At 39.5% G+C, this 26,809-nt stretch overlaps 1 protein-coding gene across 2 annotated transcripts; it reads right to left on the reverse strand.

Moving 5' to 3' along the window:
* Window positions 1-334: 334 nt before the first annotated feature.
* On the reverse strand, window positions 335-16,004 carry LOC116313751 (CTP synthase 1-like). 2 transcript variants are annotated; one of them, XM_039619342.1, is made up of 18 exons: window positions 15,859-16,004; window positions 13,909-14,088; window positions 11,850-12,020; window positions 11,584-11,684; window positions 10,536-10,652; window positions 10,201-10,284; window positions 9,252-9,332; window positions 8,379-8,530; window positions 5,677-5,809; window positions 5,419-5,507; window positions 4,754-4,848; window positions 4,203-4,265; window positions 4,019-4,062; window positions 3,839-3,935; window positions 3,703-3,758; window positions 3,371-3,467; window positions 3,031-3,175; window positions 335-1,573 (listed from the first exon to the last, which is right to left on the reverse strand). In XM_039619342.1, exons 2-18 carry the CDS (start codon window positions 14,072-14,074, stop codon window positions 1,498-1,500), a joined length of 1,767 nt encoding a protein of 588 aa, XP_039475276.1. In that variant the 5' UTR covers window positions 14,075-14,088; window positions 15,859-16,004; the 3' UTR covers window positions 335-1,497. The 2 variants fall into 2 exon arrangements, with proteins under 2 accessions (XP_039475276.1, XP_031587393.1); XM_031731533.2 differs by having other exon boundaries at window positions 15,828-15,999.
* Between the last annotated feature and the right edge of the window lie 10,805 nt (window positions 16,005-26,809).

Genomic DNA, 26,809 nt, shown 5'->3' on the forward strand with positions numbered 1-26,809 from the left:
TATGTGCAGCGAGGATCTGAAAAGGGAAGTTGATAACAATGTCACTTTTTATCCTCTGGGAAAGCCAAACTGGTCTCACAGTTATATGTAAAGTGGCTGTGACCTCTTAACATTATGCAGTGATGGAACGGGTTCAAGTTACATAAAGGCACCATGGAGAGCAACAAGCTTCCTCTCCACTGTCCTGGTTAGTAGGATAACGAGTCCATCCCTAGGCAGTTGTGACACCAGTGTATTTATGAAAAGTCATTCACACATACTTACAGCTTGTAGGGGTAATATCCTCCAGGATACCCTCCACAAATAAAAAATAAATACAAATAAACAGACATGCTGCATAACACATGCATCTAAATTTAATAAATAAAAGCCATTTCAGTGCATTTGGGTCACACAACGGTAACAAAATGGGATCTCATGTTACATAGTAGACTGAAAATGCAAGAGGGATATTTGATAGTAATAACCTACTAGATGCTTTTACTGATGCTTCAAGATCCATTTGAGATCGTATTTTTAGTTTTATTCTGTTGTTGTCGCAAAGGTTGCTTAATTTTCCCCAGCTGTCAGATGACTGTGCATCAGCACATTTCATTTTAAACAGTTCTTAGTCAGAAATAGCAGTAAAGGGAAATCATGTTTACTGGTCATAGGCAAAAGTTGTGCAACTTGAACTGGTCAGTTCAGTTTTAGGACTTCACAAACCAAAGGCGCTCCAAAGTGAGCAAGTCTTCAAATGACAGCTTACATGCAGAAATTAAAAGCCTGCATCCATGTGATTGATTTATGCCTAAATCTTTAACATTATCACAGCACAATTTTTCACATTTTCAACCTAGAGTCACAGCCTCATGTCCAAACAGATTTGGATGTAATACAGAGAAAGACCGTTTAGAACCAAACCAGCATTAAAATATGGGGAAATACAGATGAAAAAACTGACAAACAATTACAACAATTTAAAAAGGTAAATATATCAGTAATTCCCAATATATATAATCCCACCTAACCTTTTCTCAGATGCTACAATTCCTAAAAACTTACCAAATAATTCTGAGAAAGTCTCTCTGAAAAATATTTCTCTGAAAAACTCCAAAATACACATCTTCTCAACATTTTACCAGAACATCATTATGATAACGGCAGTACACTTTATACTGATGGGCTGATATCTTCCCTTTAAACATGTACCTTAGTGTATTCTTTTTTAACATGTTCAATTACAGCAACATTTTTTTTGAGTTCCCTCATAAAACCTTTATTAATACTTAATTTTTGCAGCAACTTTAAAACACTAAAATAAACAGAATTCACTACCTTTAATATTTTGCTGTAGGCAAAATATTTAAAGAACATAAATTATAAATTGTTATGACAATAAAGTATTAACAATTCAAAAATACAGAGTAATACAAAGATTGTTTGTGCAGAGTCAGTCAGGGTAGTTGTTGGGCGTTGTAGTTTTATCCATGAGCGACGCGTACACAAAAAATACTTCTACAAAGACAGAAACTTCAGGTCACGCATGTCCATGTCAGGAGAGCTGCTACCACTGTTATCACTGTAGGTGTCCCTGAAATGAAAGGTAAATTCATCAGATGAGTATTACATCAGCAAGACATTATAGGGACAGTTTTACTGTAACTGCAGGAATTATGGTGACATGGCATCGGTTTTAAATGCAGATATAATATGTGTGGGCAAAATGCTTAATGACTGATGTTAAATATTGATCGAGTTGTAGGTTCAGAGTTTTTTCCACATGTTTAACACTCAGATTACTTATTAGAAGTGTCACCAAAGCATAAATGTCAGCTAAATACGATGAAAATGAGAGCAAGGTGAAATAACATTCAGCTGTTTGGAGGTTGGAGAAACACCATGATGGACTAAGGCAGTGATTCCCAAAGTGTGGGGCCCGCCCCCTAGGGGGGGCGCAGAGGTATTGCAGGGGGGGCGCAGCATGAAAAGGGGGGGGGAACAACGCTTGGACACTGCTAGCACGGGGCGCCCACACAAACGCAAAGCAGGAGATGAAGCATCGCTGAATATGTTTCCAAACCAACTTCATTCTAAGCCAAAGACTAGAAAATATGGTGAAGCATATCTTCCCTTTGGTTTCACCTGCACAAGTGCTGAGGTAGGTCTCCCTGCAGAATTAGTTTTCCCTGCACGGGAGCAGCGCTGGGCTGTTCAAATCACGGAGAAACAGTATCCTACAGTTGTTTATGTTTTTTAACCCATTTTGCAGAGGGATTTTTTGAAAAATGTATTTATAGCAATGTTGAACATTATTACACAGGAAAAAAAACAACTACATGTAAAAAATTACACCGTGATGCCTCTGCCTTTCTAAATGCAGGGACAGTAACTGCCTGTATATATAAGCGTGTAAAACCTGCAGAGTCAGATTAACAGTATTTCGTCTCTATCTGCCATTCTGCAATTTATCCCATGTAAACAATAACGTGGCGCACAGTGTGACGTGAAAAAAGGCACATACCTTTGATGTTGCGTGACGAACTGTATTCCTTGCAAACGCAAAAAAAGGAGTTTTAAAAAGTCTCAGTTCTCGTTGATTCGATACGCCGTTTACATGTGGCCGAAACAGCTGCGCGTTCAAAGATACCCGTGTAGGTGCGGACGGAGCGTAAAAGAGTTGGTAGTTTATTTTCTTACTACCTGTAATTTATTGCAGATTATTTGTATTTGCGTAATTGTTTAATAAATGTTTGAGGTGTGAAATAAACCGCAATGGAGCAAAATATGGGTGTGTGTGGTTGAAGGATGTGTTTGTGCGTGTGCGTGCGCGCGCGCGTGCACGCGCGGGGGTGGGGGGGGCGCGAACATTTTTCTTGTAAAACAAGGGGGGCCCAGCAAAAAAAGTTTGGGAACCACTGGACTAAGGGAACTGGGAAGTTATAGCTGCAGTTACAGCTAAACTTCGAAACTGTTGGACTGTCACCATTGCAGTTTAATTTCCTTTAAATGACTTTTGGATTGGTAAGTCATTGATGTGCTGGTGTTTACCGTGGAGAAAGGCGACAGCCCTTGGCCAGGTAACTCTGGAGTTTTCCTGCAGAGGCCAGCAGGAGACCAAAGTATGGAGGAGAAGGTTTGATGGGTCTGGAGGTGAACTCTGGATGATACTGCACTCCAACAAAGTAACAGTGGTCTGAAACAAAAAATTGTGTATTACTGCACATGTTTTTGCTACCTCAGGCTTCATTTAAACAACAAAGATTAAATGTTTTATATCATAACGAAGGACAGTTTGGGGTTAAACATGATTTCTCTACATCATGTTCAAGAATTGTATGTATTAGAAGAAGCAGGTGGGTGCTGGATTTCAAACACACTTTCCCCATACCCTCTAATTCAATGACTTCCATTCGCTCTCCTTCCACATCCTGACCAACAAACTGAAGTCCTTTTTGTTCAAAGTGGTGCTTCAGCTCTGGATTCACCTGAAATAAGATAAGATTCTGTAATTCAAGGTTTTATTTTTTGTTTTGTTCTTGCAGTACTTCAAGAAGAAAAGCCATGGACCCAACAAAACAAAATAATGTTCAAATCAAATCTCAAAGTTAGATGAGATACTGCACACAATACTTTTTGCTTAATAAATTTTGTATTTACAAAATAATTTCCACACTTTTCGCTGTATGATAAAAACCTTTAAACCCTTGTTTAGATCACTACCTCAAATCTGTGTCTGTGCCGTTCGTCAACATATTCCACATCTCCATATAGCTTTCCTGGAAGAATAAAACATATTTTATCAACAATAATTAGGTAGAAGAAATCCAGATATCATTTGTTCCAGGGAGATACGTACTCAGCACACTGGTGCTGGATGAGAAAATGGTCCGCCTCTTTCCCAACCTCATAGTCCCACCCATCTGGCCTGGGTTGTGTTCTGGCATGTCAATTACCTGTAGAGATCAAATCAAGATTATATAACTGATAATGGATTGTAAAAATGCATGGTAAAAAAAAGAAGAAGAAGATAACATACCACAGGGTGTTTGGATTCTGGATTAAATTCGGTGGAGTTGGCATCTGAAAGATGAACAAGATGAACTGATCTGAGCACAAATCAGCCTTCCAAGAGGTGGAAGCTTTATTCATCATTAAATTGGAAACCACTGGAAGCAAATGTTTCTTAGCTGTGTCCTCAGCAGAACTAAACAATCACTTACCTTCCCATCCAAGAACACTGCGGGCAAACTCACACACTGCCAGCTGCATGCCCAAACAAACCCCTGCAAAAAACAAGGCCAGTGGAATTCTAAATATTAAACAACATCTTCTTATATAATATATAAACCACTGACTATATGTAATGAATTTGGATATTAGGTGCTACCTCAAATGATTAATTGTGAGTAAACAAAGGTGTGCAGTAAATACAGATCACCCTTTCAATATGCACCACAGAGTTTTCAGCAGCCAATACAAATACAAGACCTTGAAACAAACCCCAGTAGGGGGTTTGTTTGTCTTTTCATTGGTGTAAGCAGTATTTAAAAAATTCATATCATACATAAAATATATAAACAGCATCCCAGCACAACCTCTACACCACCCAGCACTAAGGTGTGTAGGACAGAGTCTCTGCTGAGACTGAGTCTATATCAATAATCAACTCAATGTGTTTCCCCCTATTTGTCTTTCTATAACTGCTCAAACTACATCCAACTGCAATATAATATGATACACAACATACAGCATAGCCTGACATCTCCCTTACCCAGGAATGGCTTATTCTGTTTCCGTGCCCAAGAAATAGCCTGCATCTTGCCTTCTGTCCCTCTTGCACCAAAACCTCCTGGCACCAAGACGCCGCTGTGGAAAGGATAGAAAAGACCATCAATGCTCAATTCACTGAGATTTCACAGACACATGTAGGACCACTTAAATCTATTTAAACCTTGTGTCACTCTCTCTGGAAAATTTAAAAAAGCAAAATGCCAGGCTGGTATTGTACAGCCAATGTAAGATACTTCAGTATCGTATGGTTAGTGAACTAAGTAACATAATTAGAAAAGCTTTCTTTTGTGATACTATCTGATTAAGACACACTAGTGACATTTTTCTTCAAAAAGATGAAGAAGAAAGAAGAAAAAAAACTATCCTAAATTGTGTTTCCTTTATCAAAACAACCCCCTGGAGTAAAACAATAATCTTTTTGGCTGTCCCCAACTTGTAACATACCCTGTTACTGCTTTTGAAACAGCCAGACAAACAGGACTTATAAACTGAACTCTTTTAACCTGTTTGCAATATTGCTACTACCATAGCTGCACGAACTATAATACTGTATCACCAGAGTGTACATTTTAATATCGACAGCTGCTGATTATCCAAGATTATCCACACTTATTAGCATGTTTTCGCCTTGATTTGTCTACTCACTGAGCACTGCAGAGTTTCTGCCAGGCCTCGTGATATTTCACTGGATCATCTTGCAGGGTAGTAGTCTCCAAATCTGCAGAGTCTATGTACTGCAATAACAACAAACAGTGTAATCTGGATAGAGATCAGTCAACAACAGGCTGTACAAATACAGGAATATGTGAGGTTTTATTTAAGTATAGCAAGTTTATCTGACAACAGTCCAAACTGAAAACAGCGATGCAAAATTCAGAAATTAGAAGAAAGTTGTCTCCTTACCTTGACCTCTAGTTTGTGATTAATGGCAAGGGCTGAGTGCTCCAGGGCCTTAATAACAGATGTGTAGGAGTCAGCTAACTTTGTATATTTTCCCACCAGGGCTATGGAAACATACTCCAAGAGACGGTCGGATCTGAAAAGAGAGGGAGATGATTTATAGTACAGAATCTGGTGCATTCTTTGAATGATTACTTCCTCAGCTACCCGTTTTACCTCAACGCTCAGTATGTTGTACTCGCTGGGAAAAGAAAAATAAATAAATCTGCTTCTGGTGTCAGCATTCTTTAGGGAAAGTTTTGTGACCAAAATCATAACAAGCATCATTATTGCTGACGTATTAGGAGGTTCTGAAACTTGGGCTACGTTCACACTGCAGGCGAAAGTGCATCAAATCCGATTTTTTTGACCCTATGTGGCCCATATCCGATCATGGTATGACAGTGTGAACGGCACAAATCCGATATTTTCAAATCCGATCTGGGTCACTTTCGTATGTGGTACTGAATCCGATACATATCCGATGTTTTAGAAAGCGACTGCTGTTTGAACGGTCATGTCGCATTAAATCCGTCTTTTACGTCACTGACACAAGACAGACGCCAATTATCAGCACCGGAAAAGCGCCCGAAAAGACATCGCGAACGCTTCCTGGCCATCCAGTGTAGATGTCAGTGAAACTGTTGGGAAGACAACGTGAACATTTTATTTGTACTGTATAATCTGCAGATTCTGACAGAAATCTGCAACTATCCTTTGAAGCACCGCTCCTCTCTAAAACTGCAATAAGGATCATTATTAGGTTATTTACATTATTATGTAAATAACAAAATAACTTAAAGCAAAAATTGGGAAACATAAAGTCCGAAGTCTTTATATTAAGGGCCATCAGTCAAACAATACTGTTTGCTCTGGATCTAAACAGAGCGAGTTGTGTGTGACGTCTTCTTTTGCGCATGCGGGCCGCTTTGAGCGTTCACACTAGAGCGCGTTTGCTGTCGCATTTTATTTGTAGTGTGAACAAGCAGACAAAAAAAATCAGATTTGACCAAAAAATCGGAATTGAGCATTAAGACCTGCAGTGTGAACGTAGCCTAACGGTGCGTTCACACCGAACGCGATAGACGCGAGCGAAAACGCCCCAAACGCCCCTAATTTGACGTGTGCACATTCGCACCTCAACGCGTGTCCAAGAAAAATCCATCGCGCGTCAAAATTGCATATTTTGACGCGCGTGAACCGGAAATGTGGGAGGAATGTGGGAGGAAGTTTTATTATGCTGTGCTTTTTCTCCGTCTGCACGCCACTTTGGTGCCTTTTTCCTCGCGGTGCAGGTGTGTATCTCGAATGAGGGTCATAGTTATGAGTGTTTTTGTGCTGTTTTTTCTATTGGACGTGATGGTTATCAAAACCAAACATGATAAGTTTGGCAAGCGCAGGAGACACGACACGGAGGAGATTTGTCAATCAGGCTGCAGAATGCAATGCGCATTGTTGAAAGCTGTACGGTGCAATAACAAAAATCAGCGAAATGTGACGGGTGAACAGCGGGACCACTGTATACTGTTTTATTATTAATAAACAAAATATATTCCTATATGACAACACGCATAAATTAACTGCCTACATTAATTCACTGTAAACCTTGTCCTTCTGACTGACACTCCCCTGCTGCCTCTCCGGGCTGTCCCTGGTCCTCGGGGGAGTTCTCCACAGTTCGCACCATATTGCCGCTAGTTTCCAGCACAGGTGAGGAAGGGGTCCAGAAACCCCATGACCGCGAAGAACTTCCATCTCTTCCCCGATCCTGCTGCAGACCCACTCCTCTTCTCCTTCTTTGTCCTCTTCTCCTTATTATATGTGTCCCTGAGGCTCTTCCACTTTCTCCTGCAGATGTCCTCTGAATAAACACATTATCTTGTTGGCGGAAAGGTATTTGTACATCAGTGGGAAAATAGCGGGACAGTACGCGTCAGTACCTAGGTCAGAGCCACGTCACCAGCCTCCTGATTGGTTGTCGCGGCGCAATTTGACGCCGGAGTTCAGATTTTCCAACTCGAGCGGTTGGCGCGATACGCGCGTGTGCACAAAATGCAACACACAATCTGACACGCGTGGTTTTCTTCGCGAGTCAAACGCGCCCCACGCGCTACACTGACGCGCGTTTCGGGCGTTTTGGCGACGCAAATCTGCTTCCGAATTTTCGCCGGACGCGCAATCGCGTGTCATCGCGCTCTTTCCATTGACTTTACATGTAAACCTGACGCTCTGGCCGCCTCTATCGCGTTCGGTGGGAACGCACCGTTAGACTGAATCTGTTACGCCTACTTGTCTAGTAATGTTATGTTCAAGAAGTGAATAAAGTATTTTTTTTTCATTAGCAGTGTAATGGTGACTAAAAGATCATGCCTGGATCATCTACATTTTTTCCTCCTCCATTCAGTTTCCTCATTAAGAGGTCCAGACGCTCAGCCAAGTCTGACACCAAGTTTTAAATTTAATAAACACACAGAGTCCTTCTTCTATGTTGTATTTGAGGTTATGTCATGACCAAGGAGCAAAATACCCAAATAAAAACAACCAGCATGGTGGATGTTCAAGGCTTTAAAATAAAACAGCAGCCAAGTCCACCTTTTTGTACCTTAAATTTTTCCCTGTTCAAGACCAAATTAGAAATAGTTAAAGGCTGAGATACTCTTTCCTACCGGTCAGCCATCTCCTTCCACTTTGTGAGCATCTTTCTGGGTCTCATCTCAATGGGCAAGTTCAACCGCTCGCATAAGTAGCTCACAACACCCTGATCCTCCAGCAGCAGAGGAACTCTATAAATTGAGGAGACATCGTGGACACAGATCACCTGAAAGGAATTAGAAGACGTGTTATTTGTTGACATCTGCTACCTTTTTTTTTTAATTTTTTAAACCATTTTTATACACTGACCTGTCACTTTATTAGGCATGCCTTAGCTATCAAGGGACCACAGTGTCTCTTGGTATAAAATGTTACAAATCCCCCACATCTTTGCAACATCACCGCTAGTCTGAATTGTTGATACAAAGTAGGATGGATCCACGCTTTCAAATTCTCTACACCACATTCTGACCCTTCTGCATACCCTGGTTGTAACGAGTGGCTATTTGAGGTACAGCTGCCTTCCTATCAGCTCAAAGCAGTCTGTCTATTGTTCTCCGAACTCTGGAATTAACCTGGAGATGACTGTGCGGGAAAATCCCAGTAGATCAGCTTTCAAAGTCACATCACCTTTCTTTCCCGTTCTGATGCTTGGTTCAAACAAGCACCTGAGCAGGTGTACCTAACAAAGTGGCTGATGAGTGGATATGCTTTCCATTTCTACACATCTAAGGTCAGCATCTATCTAAATCTAATGATATCATAGCAACAAAAAGTAATTACTTAATAATAATAAATTATTATATAATGTTATATCTACTTATAATATATGACAACATTATCTGAAATAGTAAATGTGAGTAGTGATGAGATGAACTGTACTAGCTCATAACTAACATAAGTAGCCTGCCCTACCTACAGTTTTACAGGAAATCACAATATGTCACCTGTGTTGGCTCCACATGACAAAACATGGAGATCTTTTCCTTGACAGATGTTTCTAGAGGAGTTGTACAGCGACAAACAATCTGCCAAAAGAAGGATATATATCAGGATAATGTATCCAAACAAAATAATGCCAGGGCACACACTTGAGTGTTTACGACTTAAAACACTCCAAATTTTATTTAATTGTGTACATAATGAAATTAACATGCGATTCAAAATGATGGCCTTATCAGAAGAATGAGGACAAGATCTGAGACGTACACTCCTGAGCATGTTTAAACCAGCTTCTTTGTGCTAACTGACTTGAGAAAACCTAAAAACCTGGCATTTCACATCTCATATGACTCTTCGTCCTCAAAAAATGATCTCTGTGAGTGCCACCTAATCCAATGACAGACATTATCAGATATTGTTATAATAGTGGTAAAAAAAAATCTGCCAAATCAATCTTTCAAGTTAACCATTTTAACGCTTAGTGTGGTCTCGGTGGTGGTGCTCTTTACTTTTTATTAGTGCTGTCGGCGTTAATCTCGTTAAAATGACGTTAACGCCATAACCGCATTAACGTGGCAAATCTCCGTTAGCGTGGATCGCCCCGTGCGTGGGGCTGCACGCTAAGCGTTAACGAGCTAACCACGCTAACGCGTTGACACCGTGCAGCCCCACGCACGGGGCGATCTGCGCTAACTCGCTAACAGACTTTTGCCGCATTAATGCGGTTATGCCGTTAACGTCATTTTAACGAGATTAACGCTGACAGCACTACTTTTTATGTGATGGTTGCACATTAGAGCCCTGAAACTATAAACTTCACAGTTTTTTTTAAACGTATCAAGTTACCGTCCCATAGCTTAAAAAAAAGGAGACGAGTTAGCAGATCACCCATGACACCCATAGTACACCCATTTGACTTTCAGATATAAGAATCAGTTTAATCTGACTACCCACCAAATCTGGAGACAATCCCAGCCCTCTGAGCTCCCGGACGCTGTTCTGGGTTGGTTTGGTTTTCTGCTCCCCTGTGGTATTGGGCTTTGGAGAAAAGATACATCCACACAAAACGAAGCATAAATGGCCGTGCAATATAAGTCACAAGTCATTTCTTTTTCCCCCCTGTTCAATACCATGTACCTTCAATTACCAAAAAAATGAATTTAAGACTTATATAATGAAACAAAAATATTTCAAATTATTCATTAGATCTGGTGATCTTACAGTTAATCCATTTTTCTACAATATCTGTAAACACTACTTGGTTGTGCATGGTCACTAGCAAACCATACCTGTGGTATCAAGCTGACATGGATGTTGCAGAAGTTCTCCCTTTTCACCTTGAACTGGAACTGTCTGAAAGCTTCAATAAAAGGCATGCTCTCGATGTCCCCCACTGTGCCTCCTAGCTGTGGACACAAAACAACAGCTTAAAGCACAGAATTACATGCAAGAATACACAGGCTGAGCCTCAGCACTTTGGAAAGACTTGGAAAATACAGCACACTGTCAGCAGTACCAAGCCCATAATACTGTCAGCGCTGGTTTGAAGTATGCTGTATAGAAAGAACTGCTAGAGGCAGGATAATAATTTAACTTGGTTTATGAGAACTTGACTCTTTTAAGCTGCAAATATATTAAAGACAAAATAATTCTGCAGCACATACTGTAAAATAAACACTTGATTTATAACACAATGATTTAACACTGTTTTTTAAAAATACATAAAACATTTATTTCCCAAGGCTAGAAACAGAGCCAGTGTTTTTACAACCTTTTCAGAGCAAATCATTTTTTAAATCCCTCTATTTACCAGTTTTTACTGTTTTTTTTTTTGTTTTTTTTTTGGTGCATCACAGTGACACTCATTTGTTCGGGTTCAGCTATTTTTCAGACCTGCTGCTGAATGGTGCCAATATTTGCTATCGCTTCAGGCAACAAGCTTTTTTTCCCAATCCTTTTGGAAAATGTCGTCTAGTTCTCAAAATTACTAGAAAAACAGAATTGCACAAATGATTAAAGCGGTGGTACTCAGACTGTGAGGTGTGGAGCTACCGCAAGTGGGGCATGGATGACCAGTTGTAAAATGTTATGTGAAACTAAGTTAAATGAATATGATACATTTTTATGTGAAAAATACGTTTGTTGTTGATATAACAATTACTTTATTTCGGAAAAAATTCAACCTGGATTCCACTTCTGAAGGAGGAGTATTATTTTAGGTCTGAGAACTACTAGACTAAAGAATGACCCATGGGAATGTAAATAAGATACTTCCCACTGCAGCATATTTATTTACACTACAGGTCACCTTGGCCAACATCATAAATCCCAGCTTACCTCTATGACACAAACTTGAGGCTCCACACCGTCCTCATCCACTGAAATGGTTGCCTGCTTCATTACCCATTCCTGGATAGCATCTGTGATGTGTGGCACCACTGACAAAGAAAAAAAAGAACAAAGAAAAGAAAACTTTAACTGTAGTTATCTGTGCATTTGCACTGTATAACTCAACCCTGAGAAATGCATGCACACAGGTCAAATCCGCTTTCCTAAGGCCTGTTTTGGCAATAAAAGCAGTTATGTAAACAGTAATATCCAACCTTGTACAGTCTTGCCCAGGTAGTCTCCTTTTCTCTCCTTGTTGATTACCGATTGATAGATCTTTCCAGTTGTGATGTTGTTATCTCTGATAAGGCGGATGTCCAGGAAACGCTCATAGTTACCCAAATCTAGATCCACTTCCCCACCATCATCGAGAACAAACACTTCACCTGGAAAAGACAAACATTACATCAGTGTTTTCACACGGCTGCTTTCATAGTAGCTTCTCACCTGATAGAAATCTTTCCTGTGCTTCAGGGTTCTCAAAAATATGTTCTGCATTACTCAGTAATTCAAAATTAATCATGGCCAAAAACATGAGCCTTGCTTACTAACATAACAAATAGATACATGTTGGACACTTTATTAGGTACACCTTGCTCATACTGTGTTGGACCCCCTTTTGCCTTCAGGACTGCCGTAATTCTTCATGGCACAGATTCATCAATGTGTTGGAAACAGTCCAGAGGTTTTGGTCCATGCTGACATAAAAGCATGACTTACTTTGGTGCAGATTTGTTGACTGCACGTCCATGAGGCAACTTCCCTATTCCACCACATCCCAAAGGTGCTCTATTGGAATGAGATCTGTGATTTTGGTACAGTGAACTAATGTTTGGTTCTATTTGCCTCCAAAGTCAGAGCTATGAATGACGTCCTTCCCAAATTTAGTGTGTTCAACAAAAAGTTGGAATAGCAAGCAGTGCCATTAATGTAGGGCTGCATGATTAATCGTTAGAAAATCGCGATCTCGATTCATACTTATGTGCGATCTCATTTCCAAATGACAACGATTTAAAAAAAAAAAAAAAAAGACGACGACGATTGTACCGCATTTTGATCCGGGACGTAATCTGCATGAAAACAAGCGCTCCCTCTTCCTGCTCAACAAATGACAAGGGCGGAGCCTTATACCACGTGATACAGAAGCTGTGCGTGATGCTCAAATTGGCAGGGAAAAAACAACGGAGAACACGTCAGGGATGAGGAGAAAGTGACAGGAGAAAATTCGTCCTGGTCAACCACCCAAACATCAATAACGGGAACCTTATACAGCGCTTCCCTATACACGTCGAACTCCTGCAGGCACAAAGAAATTACGAAGGCTGTTACTTATCACCTGACCAAAGATATATCAACACTGTGCAAAACGAGGGATTTAGGAAAATGATCAACACCCTAGACAAACGCTTCACAGTGCCGTCCCGCAACTATTTTTCTATTGTTGCACGACCTGCTCTATACACGCAGTGTCGAGCAACGGTGGAGACAGAATTTCAAGCAGTACAACATTTTGCAGCAACCACAAAATGTGAGGCATTTATTGTTTTTATGTTTATTTATTGTTTTTATGTTCAGTTTCAACTGTTACGAAGTTGATGTGCAGTTAATAAGTGCAATAAATATTTATATTGGAAAAGAAAATCGTGAGAGAATCGTGATCTCAATTCTAAGCAAAAAAATCGTGATTCTCATTTTATGCAAAATCGTGCAGCCCTACATTAATGTATCACTAGCAGTACAACATAATGCTTGCTTTTTCTTAAAAATGCTGCTGGAAGATATTCACAACTGTCGGTGGTCTGTATATGAGGTGTTTGTGGTTGCAAACACACAAATATGCTGGATATTTTCTCTTTTTTGGGACCATTGTATAAAAAATCTCAAGAGATCAACAATTTTTGAAATCCCGACCCACATGGCAAAAACAACCATGCCATGTACAAAGTCACTTAATCTACCTTTCCTTCACATTCAGCTGCTTAGTTTGAACTTCATCAGCTCATCTTGACCCTGTCTAAATGCACTCAGTTGCTGCCATGTGATTGGTTGATTTTACACTTCAAACAGGTGCACCTCAAAAAATGATCAGTGACTGTACACTGTATGGAAACAGCCTGAGCCCACACCACTCTACCTTAAAGGCTCTAACACTCCCACAGCACTTCTTGTCAAATGTTAACCACAGAACTCCATCAAACAATTGAATCAAACTGCCGATGGCAATTGACTGAGGACAAGGACATTGTTAGAAGCAGTAAATTATAAATTACTTACCGTGCTCATAGGGTGAAAAGGTTCCTGCATCAATATTGATATATGGGTCGATTTTGATGGCTGTGACATGAAGACCGCAGGACTTAAGGATTGTTCCCACACTGCTGGCAATGATGCCCTTACCAATACCAGATATAACGCCACCAGTAACCAGGATGTACTTCATAGTGGCATCTAAGACTAAACACAGAAAACAGGAATCCAGTAAATGACTTACAAGCTTACTTTACATTTCTAGGACAAGTTCTTAGCAATACTGGCATTTACAAGCTGTATTTACTCAAGTGGACTAATAGTTTTAAAAGTCCCAAGGGTCATTCTGCAAGTGGAAAAAAACACATCTTATTTTATAATTTTCTATTGTGTTTTTACGAAAAATAAATAAACACATGTCCAGCTATCCAGCGAGATATTTTAGTTGCTGTGTGCTATGCTTGGCACGACCCTGTCACCAGTACTCCATAACATAACATAACATAACATGTTTATGTTATGTTATGTTATAACATAACATAAACATAACAGGGTATCAAATCAGTGCTAGTATTTGTGTTTTCTCAGAAAAAGACCCAAGCTGTGGAATGTAATGGACTATAAAAGTCGAGAATGTAGTTACAAAAACAAAGGAAGTAAACAGTATTAAAAGGAATTTCTTTTTTGGTAAAATGTAACAGGCTTCCATCAGTCAGAATGACCGACTTGATCACTCAGTCAAGTCCAACAAGATCGGAAGAAAAGAAAACATCTCAAACAGGACTGACCTTTAGTCTACCCATGGTGCTTGCCCACAATGCAATCATGTCACTTCTTCTTTGTCATGTAACCTCACCATTTTGTCACTTCTTTTTCCAGCCTAAATAGGTTTCAAGGGCTGCACATATGTTGTGGGACACACCCTTACTGTTCTTTAAAATATGTTGACGTTAAGTAAATGGGTTTAACAGTTATAAGACATTTGTGTAACAACAACAAACAAAAACTTACTGTAATTGTTATATTTGTTAAATGATATGTTATATTTTATAATTTAGTTATCAAGAAGTTAGGACAAGAGAAAGATTTTTTTTGTTTGTGTGTGTTCGTTGGGGGCAGAGTCATATTCATGGCAAACGTCCTGCACAGAATGACTCCTAAACTCTCTATTTTAACAAGGTACTTGCCCTGCACCAACATTTATATGGAGAATTTCTCTGTGTGCTTAGTACATTTATAGCTATAACACTTAACAGCACAGTCTGTCTGTATCTGTCTGTTAGATTAAACTGTCAGCATGATGGTGTTTTTCCTTATAGAGGTGTGGCTAACCCTTTGTTTACATTCATTTGTAAACATTGTTCGGACCTATGCAGTACAGTGAGACTGTACGAACACAAGTGGGTAAATCCAAATTGTAAAACCTAAGAATGTGTTAACACGTGATCGAATTACACCGGTCTGAAAGATACAGTGAATCATTAACTTTTGTTATTGTTGTTTTTATTGACAGCGTATGAAATTAAATTGGCGGGAAAAAAGAGCGCCGCCAGAAGTAAGGGTAACTACTCCAGAGGGGCTCCTGAGAGCTTTCGTGGGTTACTGAGTTTAGCCGCAGGTAATTTGTCGTTAAAGGATTGCTACATACATATTTCACAGAGGAAAACTGGTCGGTTGATTAGTTTTCACCTGTCGTAACCCAGCTAACATTATCCATACTGTCTTGTGCGAAGTCGTGTCTTATGGATTTAACTTACAGAGACAAAAACATTGATTCATTCATTAGCATCCAACAAGAAAAATGTCATGTTTATCGTGTTATTATATCAGTTAACTGCTTATGACCAATTTTGGGACACCAATAACCAAGTTAGCGGCATTTTCTTCACCTATTAAACGACTTTCCGAGATACAGCGTCATTAAAAAAAAATACATACAAACTCACCAAACGGCTATAGCAAAGTGTCCAGAAATACCTTGACGTGGTGTTTATCTAACAAATTTCTTTCTGTTCATAAAGAAAGCCCACGTTGTTGCAGTACAGCAAACACGTGTATGACAGGCTGCGCTGACTGGTTGAGCCACTTCTCCAACAGACAGCTTGCGTCCTTCCGTTTCATAATGTAAGTAAATTGTCCTTCCTTTTTTTTTGCTCAGGCAGACTTTGGGCGCCGCTCATACAGGATGAACCAATGAGAGAGCTGAGCTGCGGAGAAACTCTGCCTTACAGATTAAACTGCGGTCGAATTTTTATCCCTGAGTCTACACACTGGGGCGAATGTAAAGCATTTCAAGGTCAGTGCAGCTGCACCTTTTTTGAAACTAGAAATTAAAAATCATCAGGAAAATGATCGGGATTATTAAAGCCTTACTTAATCTTTTTTTTGTCTTTGTATAAATTGACAAATTTTCTCCACTACTGTGATGAGATATTAACATGCTTAGTAGTGATTACTATTTCAAATAAAGTGATGAAAAATATAACTATAACTATAATTTGAAAGTCAAAATATGTGGAGAAGAACTTTATTATAATTATCATATTTGTCCGACTCACCACTAGATGTCCTCAGCTTTCTATGTTGCATTATTCATCCCCTAAGCAGGCTAAAGCTTGACCTTTCACAAGTATAATAATACTATTAATAAATAATGATCTGGAAGGAAATAAGCCTTACATTTACTAACACAGAAATTCAATGTCCTCATATATTATCGTTTGGCAAGTGTGGCACAACGAGACAAAGCACTAGTCCCACTTAAAACCCAGTTTACACTCTAACACAGCCTCGAAGATATTAAAGTTTTTTGTATTCACTGTTGTGCTGCTCCAGTTTTGCTGTGGGTAATGAGAGTGGTGATTCTAATTCATTTCTGTCCATGATCTAATTAAAGACCTCGTCCCTGCCACCTCATTTTCATAAGCTGCTCCCTTCAATTACATCTGACAAGTGAGCAGAGACACACATTAACCTCCTGCAGGAAGAACTACTGTGCTTTCCTCGTCTCTTTGAAACATTAAAATACAAGAGCGCCATTCAAAGCTAATTCCACCTCTCTCAATCTACCTATTTGCAAAACATATCTGGGGATAAGGCCGCACCCACCACCCCCACAGTCTGATGTGGACTTTCTTTGATGCAAATGACAAGAGAGTGTCATGCAATGTTGTATTTTGCAATGCTTAGTGGTCATGTATATCACAACGTCCAAAGTCACTCTCCATAAATTCAACACTACCAGTGTGTATACCTTTTTCAAACAGCGACAGAAGCCAAGAGGACTAAGCTTAAGTTAGAGCGAAATTTTGTTGACCTAAATCCCATTAGAGCTCCCAATAAAATAGACATATTGAACCATATAGCAGTGCTTTTGACACTCAAGGTTATTTGTGCACAGACAGATGAGATATGTTTTTTATGAGAACTGAACTTTAGGTGTAAGATAGGATATGATTTTCATTGGGAGTGACCAGGATGGGAGAGAAATGAGTATATCAGATGAACATGCTCAAACTAAGCAGCTTGGAGACAAAGTTAGAGAGGCAAGACTGAGATGGTTTGGACTTGTGCAGAGGAGGGATGGTAGATAAGGGATGTTGAAAATGGAACTGGCAGGCAGGAAGAAAAAAGTAGGATCTCAAAGGAGGTTCATAGATGTAGCGAAGGAGGACATGCAGGGGGTGGGTGTGACAGAGGAGGAGGCTAGGGATAGGGTGAGTTGGAGACAGATGATCTGCTGTGGCAACCCCTAAAGGTAGCAACCAAAAGAAGAAGAAGAAAAAGAAGAAGTGATGTAGTTTATTTTAAACTGCATCGGGCCAGCTGTTGTCTCCTATTATGTGGTTATGTTCTCTCCTTACAGCATGAAGTTAGTAGCTATGGTTTGAATTAGGGTAACAACAAACACAACAAAGGCAACTTATTGCCAAAACACTTTGTTGGCTAAATATATTTGGGTCTTAAGGAATCATTGGTTTTCTATATCTTATAAAAGACTACACTGAATATTTGGAAATGTTAGACTTCCTTGTAATGAGAATTTTACAATTTTCTGATGTTTAAAAACCAGATGATTAACCAGTCAGCTGGGAAAATTCAGCAGTTAAATCCAGGATGAAAGTATGTGTTGATTTCTGCCTTAATTGTATAATTATCTGTAACTGATTTAAAGTGATAAAAAGCACAATTATCTGATTCCATGAAATCATAAATAAAAGACTGTTTGCTTTTTTTGCTGAAGATTATTTGTGTTTCAATTAAGTGACTCAAAAAATGACTAATATCATAATAATAAAAACAACCATTTCCTCGTTGTGCAAATAAAGTGAGTTATCCACGAGAAACGAATGATGAGAAATATTCCACCAAAGTCAAACACCAGTTTGTTTTGGCAGGTTTCCCCACCACTCCTCTCTGTAAGCTGCATAGCAGTAGGGTCAGATGTCACAAGCTGCTCTACTCTCCCAGACCTCCAGTGGGCAAGAGAGGGCCAACTCCCAGCTCAAGCAGACACAGAAACAGTAGCCCACACCCCTCATGCCAAACACATTATTTATGAATAGGAGTGGTGCCTTTCCCTGTCCTCTTGTAGTTTTGGAATTTTAAAGACAGATCGATTTAGGATGGGAACACAGATGGCTCTTAAGGCACAATGCAGTTCAAAACCACTCAGAGGAAGAGTGAGCTCTTGGGCAATTAGTGTCATTATGGCTGCTCATGTGCTTGGTGGGCTGGATAAACAGTGGCTGTGGCTTCTAGGGGTTAGGCATGTGGGTAGCATGGATAATGATGATCGGTGCTGTACTGCAGCAGAGCAGCGCATGCACAAAAACACACATACACACACACAAAACAGCTTTAAATGGGTGCTGGGCAGAAAGCAAAGGAAAAAAGGAAAAAAGAAAGTAAAGGAACTAGAAAAATCAAACCACTTATGATCATAAAACCAAACCAAAACCAAATGTATTCTATTTAAAACAACAATATAAAAACAAAGAAAAGCACCACACTGACACATTTGAGACACTGTGTGATTACAAAGTTTTGAATCATTAAAATGTATTTTTTATCACAGTTGTTGACTTCTAATTTCTTGTAAGTCAGAAATTCAGGTAACCACTGATAATGTTTCAAAATTATTATGTATTTTTATGTATACATATATGATATTTGTGTAATATTATATTTTCGTGTGAACTGGTGTTGTGAGTTTGAGATCTGAGAGGTTAGAACACATATATGTACACACACACAATCAGCTACAGTTATAGTGACAACCACATGTGACAAAAAGGATGTGTGGTTGTAAACAGACCGAAAGTGACCTGTAATTTCTCTGAGAAATACAGCTCGTAGACCTTGAGGGGAAACTCACGCTGAGTTTGTTGTCATTAAGACTTAAACCTATTTAATACACTTGTGTGCGCATGCATCTCTATGGGAGTGTAACACCTACCATTCTCTTTGACTAAACCACAAGTTATTGAGAAAATAAATGTCAGTTAAAGGGCGTTGTCTGTGGTGTCTGTACTGGTCTCTCCTCCTGCTACTTGGAGCACATCTAATTTGATTATGAGCACCAGTGAGGAAAAGCATTGAGAGTGAGAGTTTATTGGATAACATGGGACCAACGATGACAATAGAGAGATGAGAGGGAGTGAAATGGAGAGAAAGAGAAATAGGAATTAAGTGATTTGTGAGAGAGAAAGGGAGAGAGACACTCCAACAGAGGGAACGAGAGACTCTTCCCATGGGGGGATGAGACTGGATCAGTGCCCGGTATGCCACTGCACTGTCGTCTGTGAGCTGCCTTTGTACATGTATGGAGACCAGCATATCTCATGATCCTCAGCTATTATCCCGACCCAACTCCTAGTATGGGGCCTAGTATTCTCTCCTGCCTACTGCTTTTCTTCCTGCTTACTTTCACCACCTGCCTCTCACCCTTTTTCCTTTTTTCTACTCTATCCTTCCTCTCTTCTCAATTCTTATGACCCCCTACTCCTCCTTATTACACTCTTCCTGTCCATCTCTTCACTCTCCTGGCCAATGCACAACTAAAGCTGGGCCTCTGCCACCTGAAAACAGATGACAGTGTTGTGCTTTTTCCCCCCTGTTACTGCTGCAGACCCCCCTCCAGGAGAGGTCCGTCTGCTTAAGAGGAGAGGGGGAAATGAGAAGGATTGATTAATTTAAAAAGCACGCTCTCCTCTTTTTTCTCCTCTGAGCCCCTCTTTAGGAGAACATGCCTGCTCAACAGAGAGAGATTGAGAGGAAAATCATGGAGGCTCATTCATCAAGTTATGTATCCCATTATAAATAATGTGTGTAAAGTGCAAACAAGCCTGGGAACTAAGGGTTGTGGCCTTTGACCAGCACTGCTATTATGTATGTGCAGTTAAGACTTTTTCAGCGGTGGAACGGTGACAAGATCAATGTGTCAAAGCCAACATGATCCACAGGAGATTCTTGTTCTAAATTTTTCTGTGTTAATTTGAAATAATATTCAGTGTTTTGTATTTTAAGAAAGACAAATGTGTATACTTCATTAACAATACACCATATAAATGACCAAACAATCATGAATTGTCATTATGTAATGTAGATAATTCAATTCAGTTGTGTAACTTTTATCTCAAAATACAAAATAATTGATTTTACTTTAATCTTTAACTGTCAAAGGGAATTTTGCTTCCTAAAATAATTAATATGGAATTCAAATCACCAGTGACATTAAAAAAGTCAGTCTGATAACAGATCATACTCTAGAAGGAGATACGCCCTGATGCCTTGTGACCCTGCACATTAGCACTCCTAGACCACATGTCATTTTCAAGTCAGATGCTAGGCTGGGCCGAACAAGCAGTCCTTTTATCACTAACTCAGTTATTCAGTTATTTCAACCGCTTCACGCACTGAAGACTGCTCGACTTGCTTACACCACTTAGCTGTGAGTATCCTTCACAGGAAGGAGAGGTGCAACTCGCTGCTGATACTTATGATGCTATCAAGTTCAAAGTTTGACACCGTTTACCATTTTAACATGACTTAACTGAGATATGTCCTTGCTAATTCCTATATTAACGAAACATCTTGTTATTGTTGTTTTCAGAGGAAGGCATTTTCTAACCGACCAAAGCAAATTTTACAGTTCTTTGTGTGACCAGTTTATGTGTTTGTGAAGCTACTAATTAGTGAAGCTTTCAGATTTGATGTACAAATATTACTATAGTCTGTAAATCATAGGATTAACACTTGAACACCTATTTCAACATGTTTAGATTTTTTCAGAGTATTTCATAACCATGCAATGTTCCCAATTCCACATACATTTTAGTTTGCCAACAATAACCCAGTATCAGTCAAATGTCTCTCTCTATTCCTGTCCCATACCTCATGTGGGCATGCCAGTGCCCACAAAGAAGCTACAGTGTTATACAATGAAGTGTTCTATTTCGGTGTCCTTATCAATAGAGGATCTGTCTCGGTCAGTATCTAAGCCCCCTGCTTAGTCTGTGAGAAGTCTTCGTGAAGGAGTGCAAGGACAATGAACGACTTGATAGGAGGACATATCACTTTGGATCACATGTTTATGAAGAATGAAGGAACATGACCCAACCAGAACCAAAGTGGCTGGGTCTATGTGAATTATGACCTGTTTGGTAACAAGTTTGGATTTAACGCTGATGTGCACAGAGCAAAGGTTCATCAAATCTCACCGAGAGACTGCTTTAGATTTTATACTGTAGAAAAGACATGAGCCACCTCTTGTTTCTTTATATTTTGATTCCAAGGAATGAGATTTTCTTCTAATTTTCATAATGGTCTACAGCAGTAGTTCTCTGGGCTTTCTTTCAGGATTTCTCTCTGGACATTGGCTGGTTTTTCAAAACATTCCTTTTTCAGATGAATGCTTTGTTTGTTTGTTAAGCAAGTTAACACTGACCAATTAATTATTCAATTATTACAAAAGCACCTAACTCAAGGGATGAACTAGGGTTGTGTCTGCAGATACCAGAAAACTTTGCAAAGAACATATTTCAAATTGATATTAAGATTTTGTTCCCATGAGCCTACTGGAAAAAGACATAATTTGTTCCCATTTCTTTACATTTCAATTTCAATACACAAAAAATGCCAAAGATGACACAGTTTGATAAAATGAAAAAGTGTTTTTGCATCAACAAACTGATTGCCATACCTATTAGCTGGAAACATGGTATAGCTTACCATGGTTTGCAGTGTGACAATGAAAATTTGGGGAAACGGGACAAGTGGAGGAAAAAGGATGGAATGATGGGTCTAAACAATTATCCACAATATCTAAAACTAATGTCCTTAAGAAACTAGAAAAAAAAATCAGTACAAATCTGACACAGATCTGAATAGAGAGATTATTACAAATATGAATTATTGGGTTCAAATTGTTAACAACATGTATAAAGGAAGTAAAACAGAGGTCCAACAATGAATGTCTCGAACCATCTGTAAAACACGGTGGAGGCTGTGTCATGGTTTGGGGCTGCATTTCAGACAGCTGATTTGTGGATTTTGTTAAAACTGAATCATAACACAGAAAAATACTATCAGATTTTAATCCACAATACAATGCTATCTGGAAAGTGTTTTCAACATGAAACACTCTACCAATGCTGTAAAGACATACCCGGTTGGAAAAGAAACATACAATGGAACACTATCAGTCATGGACTGGCCTCTCTGATGTCTGAACCTTTACATTATTGAAGCAGTGTGGGATCATCCTGACAGAGAAAAGAATAAAAGACAGCCAACATATAAAGCAGAGCTTTGAATGTCCTTCAAGAAGCCCAGAGATCCATTTCTGAAGTCTACCTAAAGAAATGACAATAAAGCTTGTCTAAGAGATCTGCGGCTGTGCTGAAGAGCAAAGGTGACCATACCAAATATTGACTTTCAAGCTCAAAGGTATTTCTGTACTTTATGTCTATATATTTTCCATTTTCCTAGCAGCAAATAAAGAAATTAGGAGTGATTCAAGACTTTTGCACAGTACTGTACATGAAGAAAAATCTGAAACAAAAACCCCAGAACTTATATTACTGACTGTCAGATCCCCCTCTTAGCGCATGTTCTGCTTACATGTTTTCCTATCATTTACAGCACACCTGACAGTATCTATTTAGAACATGATTCTCTTTTCCATTCACTGTATTCTGGACTAGATTTGAGTTCCCAGTGATTCTTTAAAGAGTAAACAGGATTTGAACTGCACACAGTTATCTTTTGGTCAATGTTTATCAAAAATCCTCATTACTCATGCTAAAGTAAGGGTTAAATCTGCAAAGAAGTAATCCACTTAACATTGTTGACTCTAGGGGGTTGTGGTAGCTCAGCAGGTGCTTGTGAGTTTAATTTTGACTCATGGCTTTTGCAGGATACCTCTATCCCTCCAGTTTCCCTCCCTTATCTTCATTGTAGACCACTGAGTGCAGCAGGGCTGCAACGAAGATAATCATTAAGGAAAAATTATTTCTCTCTCACCTCTCTCTCAATCTCCTTCCATCACTCATTGAGTTTGGAATGCACCAGTGCAATCACCCCCACTGAGAATAACGCTCATGTTGGGTAATCTTGTCTTACATAAGGGAGAGTATTGCACACAACAAGACATGTAAAAACAACATCAGGCAAAGCTAGAGGGAGAGAATGCAATCCTCAGCTATTTGTAATGGAGAACAGGGGAGGGGCAGCGGGGTGGAAGATGGATGTGATTTCACATTAATTGTGTGGGTTCACACAACTGCGTGCATGTGTGTTCAAATGTGTATGTGTGCATGGGGTAGGAGGTGTTAGAGGAATTTCTGAGAGCTATGCTGACTTTACAGGCACAGCAGGATCTGAATGTGTGTGTGTTCATGTAGTGAGCAAGGAGGCACGTGTGAGTAGGTGCCTATGATGTGTGTACTAGGGAACATGTGATTTTGTGTGTGTGTGTGTGTTGTGGGCTGCCACACATGGCTGGGGGTAGCGGGTGGAATCTTTTTAGTGTGATGTTGAATTTGAAGACTGTAGTGCAAGAAACAGGATAGCAAGAGTTCCACAAGTCAGCTGTAGAGTAACAAGGTTTTTGTTTCTATGAAAAAACAAATACAAGCCAAACAAGTGTAAGCACTATTCCCATTTAGTTCTATTGGTTTGTTTGTAGTTTTTCTCTTTATTCTCCACTGTGCATGTGCCATCTTTTCTTGTCATGCAGCCTTCACATAATGTTAGCAAGGTCCCCTGGTTGGCACTATCAGCACCCTTGATCTAAACAAAACTCATGCCAAATGGGGCATAAATTATCTAAGGTTGAAATAAAGTTCTTTTCTGAAGTTGAAGTAATTAAAATGTAACCAATTAATAGTGGGAGCCACAATCCAGTGTACTTCTTGTGCCCCTGCTGGGTGCTGGAAACAAAGCTACTGTTCGGTGAAGATAAAAAAAGAGTAGAGGGGGAAGGCATATTCACAGGCAGTGAGAGGGAAGGACAGTTGGAAGTCTGAAGGTGAGAGTAGAGACTTTGAATGCAGGGACTATGAATGGTAAAGGACCACAGAGAAGGTTTAAGGATATAGTGAAGGAAGACATGCAGAGAGTTTGTGTGACAGCAGATGATGCAAGGGGTAGTGTGAGACTGAGGCAGACAATCTGCTATAGGGAGATGTAAATGGAGTAGCCAGAAGAAGAAGAGGTATTTATAAAAGCATCTTTTTTCATCTCTTCAAAAGTCACATGAAGTAATATTCAAGATATAATTTGAAGATCATACTGAAATTTTGTAATAGGAACAAAGAGTGTAGAAGAACACTAACCAGTGGATCAATTTAGAATACCATGGATAGCTTTTATGCAGCTGAAAAGGTTTAGTGCATCCGTTGTGCAAGTTGACTGGCCTCTGGTAACTGAAGCTAATGTATGGAAGTGACATTTTACATGGCTAATCAAAAAACAGATAGTGTTTCATCATGAGGTCAGGTCAGCTAATCTTCAAGACCTGAAAGCATTAGCTGTTTCTTTCAGCTGAATAAAGAGCTTGAGATCCATTGTCACATCGTGGTTGAAGACAAGCTAAAAAAAGAATGCCACAGAAAAAGATGAAAAAGGTGAACTAATGACCGTTTCAATTTAAAATTAGTTATTTAAAAAGGTTACAATGGGATATCTTTGATTAATGTTATTAGATATGGGCAAAGTCATGTTACCGGTGGGCTTATGAAAACAAATTATCTGAACTGTAGGCTGGACATGCCTGCCTGCTGAGACGCCAGATCTAATGGCAATGAGACAAGGAGCACAATGTGAGAATATAAAACTCAAACTTGAATTTTAATAGGACACTCTCACTTATCCACCCACATTAAATTAACATGATTCAGCTTGAAAACAGAGGTGATAGCCCTTTAAATGTCAGATGGGTAAGATGTGACTTTCAGCGTTAGGCTTGTAAGTTTTTTGGACAATGACAGATTTTTATATTTCAGAGAGACAAGCAGCGTTTAGTGGATTGGACACAAAGTTGGTTGAGATGGTTTGGAGACATAGTGGATGTAATTGATAAAGGATTAAACAATGCAAGTGCCAGGCAGAAGGAAAAGAGAAAGATCACAGAGAAGATTAATGGATGTAGGGAAGGAGGACATGCAGAGGGTTGGTGTGACAGAAGGGGATGCTCGGGATAGGGTTGGATGTAGGCAGATGATCCGCTGTGGGGAATCCTTTAGTGAGCAGCCAAAAGAAGACAGGAAGGATTGCAGAAAGGTGAAGATCTCCATGTAGGGTACAGTCAGGAAACACAAGTAGATCTAAGTCACTAGTGTTTACTGATGATATTATGACTGCTGATATGAGTAAGAGGAAAAACTCTGAAGTGTATGGGACTGAAAAGCAAATGTTGAAAAAAAGATCACAGAAGTGTAATAATGACCCAAAGAATACTGCTGAAGCAACCCACTACTTTCTTAAGGCAAAGAAATAGGATATTCTTCAGTAGCAAAGTCCGTCACTTGATCTCAGCCCAGTAAAGCATGCTTTAGAGTTATTCTGGACAAAACTCAGTATTTTGTGACATCTGTGGATATTCATTGAAAACAATCCTCATATTTAAAATTAAGTTAGTTTGTTCAATTATTTTGGGCTGTAGCTTGTTTATTAACTAGACTCAGATATTTCTGTGGTCAACTTAGGGTCATCAAGCAGGATCACAGAAAAACAAACATCTGTGTCCAGGATGACCTAGATTCTTCTTGACCCAGTAAACAAACTGTTGACACACTTTCACATTTGGACACCCCTGACTCTGGTCTGACAGATATTTTATTTTTCTGGCAACCAAAAAATGGCTTTTCTTGACTCTAAATAGCTCCGTTTAACCCAACTACAGTACACATTCAGTCACCCCTGCAAGTCAACCCAGTGAAATTAGCCTGTCTCTGCTAACACTTGGTGCTCTTCTGCATCTAAGGCTGAGTTTACTTTTTCAACTTCTGATTCTCAAAAATACCCCTTTCAGCTTTACCTTCTTGATCTCAAAGAGCAGTTTCATTTGGGATCACATTTATCTATCTGGGTATTGAGTAATATTTCAAGCCAGGCATAACCTGTCAGCTCCCCCTTTAAATCTAACCGGCTGTCTCATGAGATGATTGTGACAAAGTTTCAGTCCTGCTCCCTGAGAAATTATGAAAGCCAATTACAATTGATCATGTCACTTTGCAGCTCCTCTCTCATGCTCTCACTCTCCCGCTTTTTCTTTTTTATCCATCTATCACTCAGTTGGCCTTTCTCACCCAGTATTTCATTCTCTCTACAAACCAGAGATAGATCTAAAATGTCCAGCCCAGCATGTATAATCCACAACACTGACCTGAATTCCCCTTTTTTTCCTTTGCTTTCTCTGCTCCAC

The sequence above is a fragment of the Oreochromis aureus genome, linkage group 11, assembly GCF_013358895.1.
Source record: "Oreochromis aureus strain Israel breed Guangdong linkage group 11, ZZ_aureus, whole genome shotgun sequence".
In the NCBI taxonomy this organism is placed as follows: Eukaryota; Metazoa; Chordata; class Actinopteri; order Cichliformes; family Cichlidae; genus Oreochromis; species Oreochromis aureus.

Excerpts from the sequence above, each read along its gene's own strand:
- LOC116313751 (XM_039619342.1), bottom strand. The coding sequence starts at position 14,074 with ATGAAGTACATCCTGGTTACTGGTGGCGTTATATCTGGTATTGGTAAG. Across the intron at positions 5,508-5,676 it reads ATCACAAACTAGAGGTCAAG|TACATAGACTCTGCAGATTT; the intron begins GTAAGGAGACAA and ends TTGTTATTGCAG. Across the intron at positions 4,063-4,202 it reads CAGTGTTCTTGGATGGGAAG|ATGCCAACTCCACCGAATTT; the intron begins GTAAGTGATTGT and ends TTCATCTTTCAG.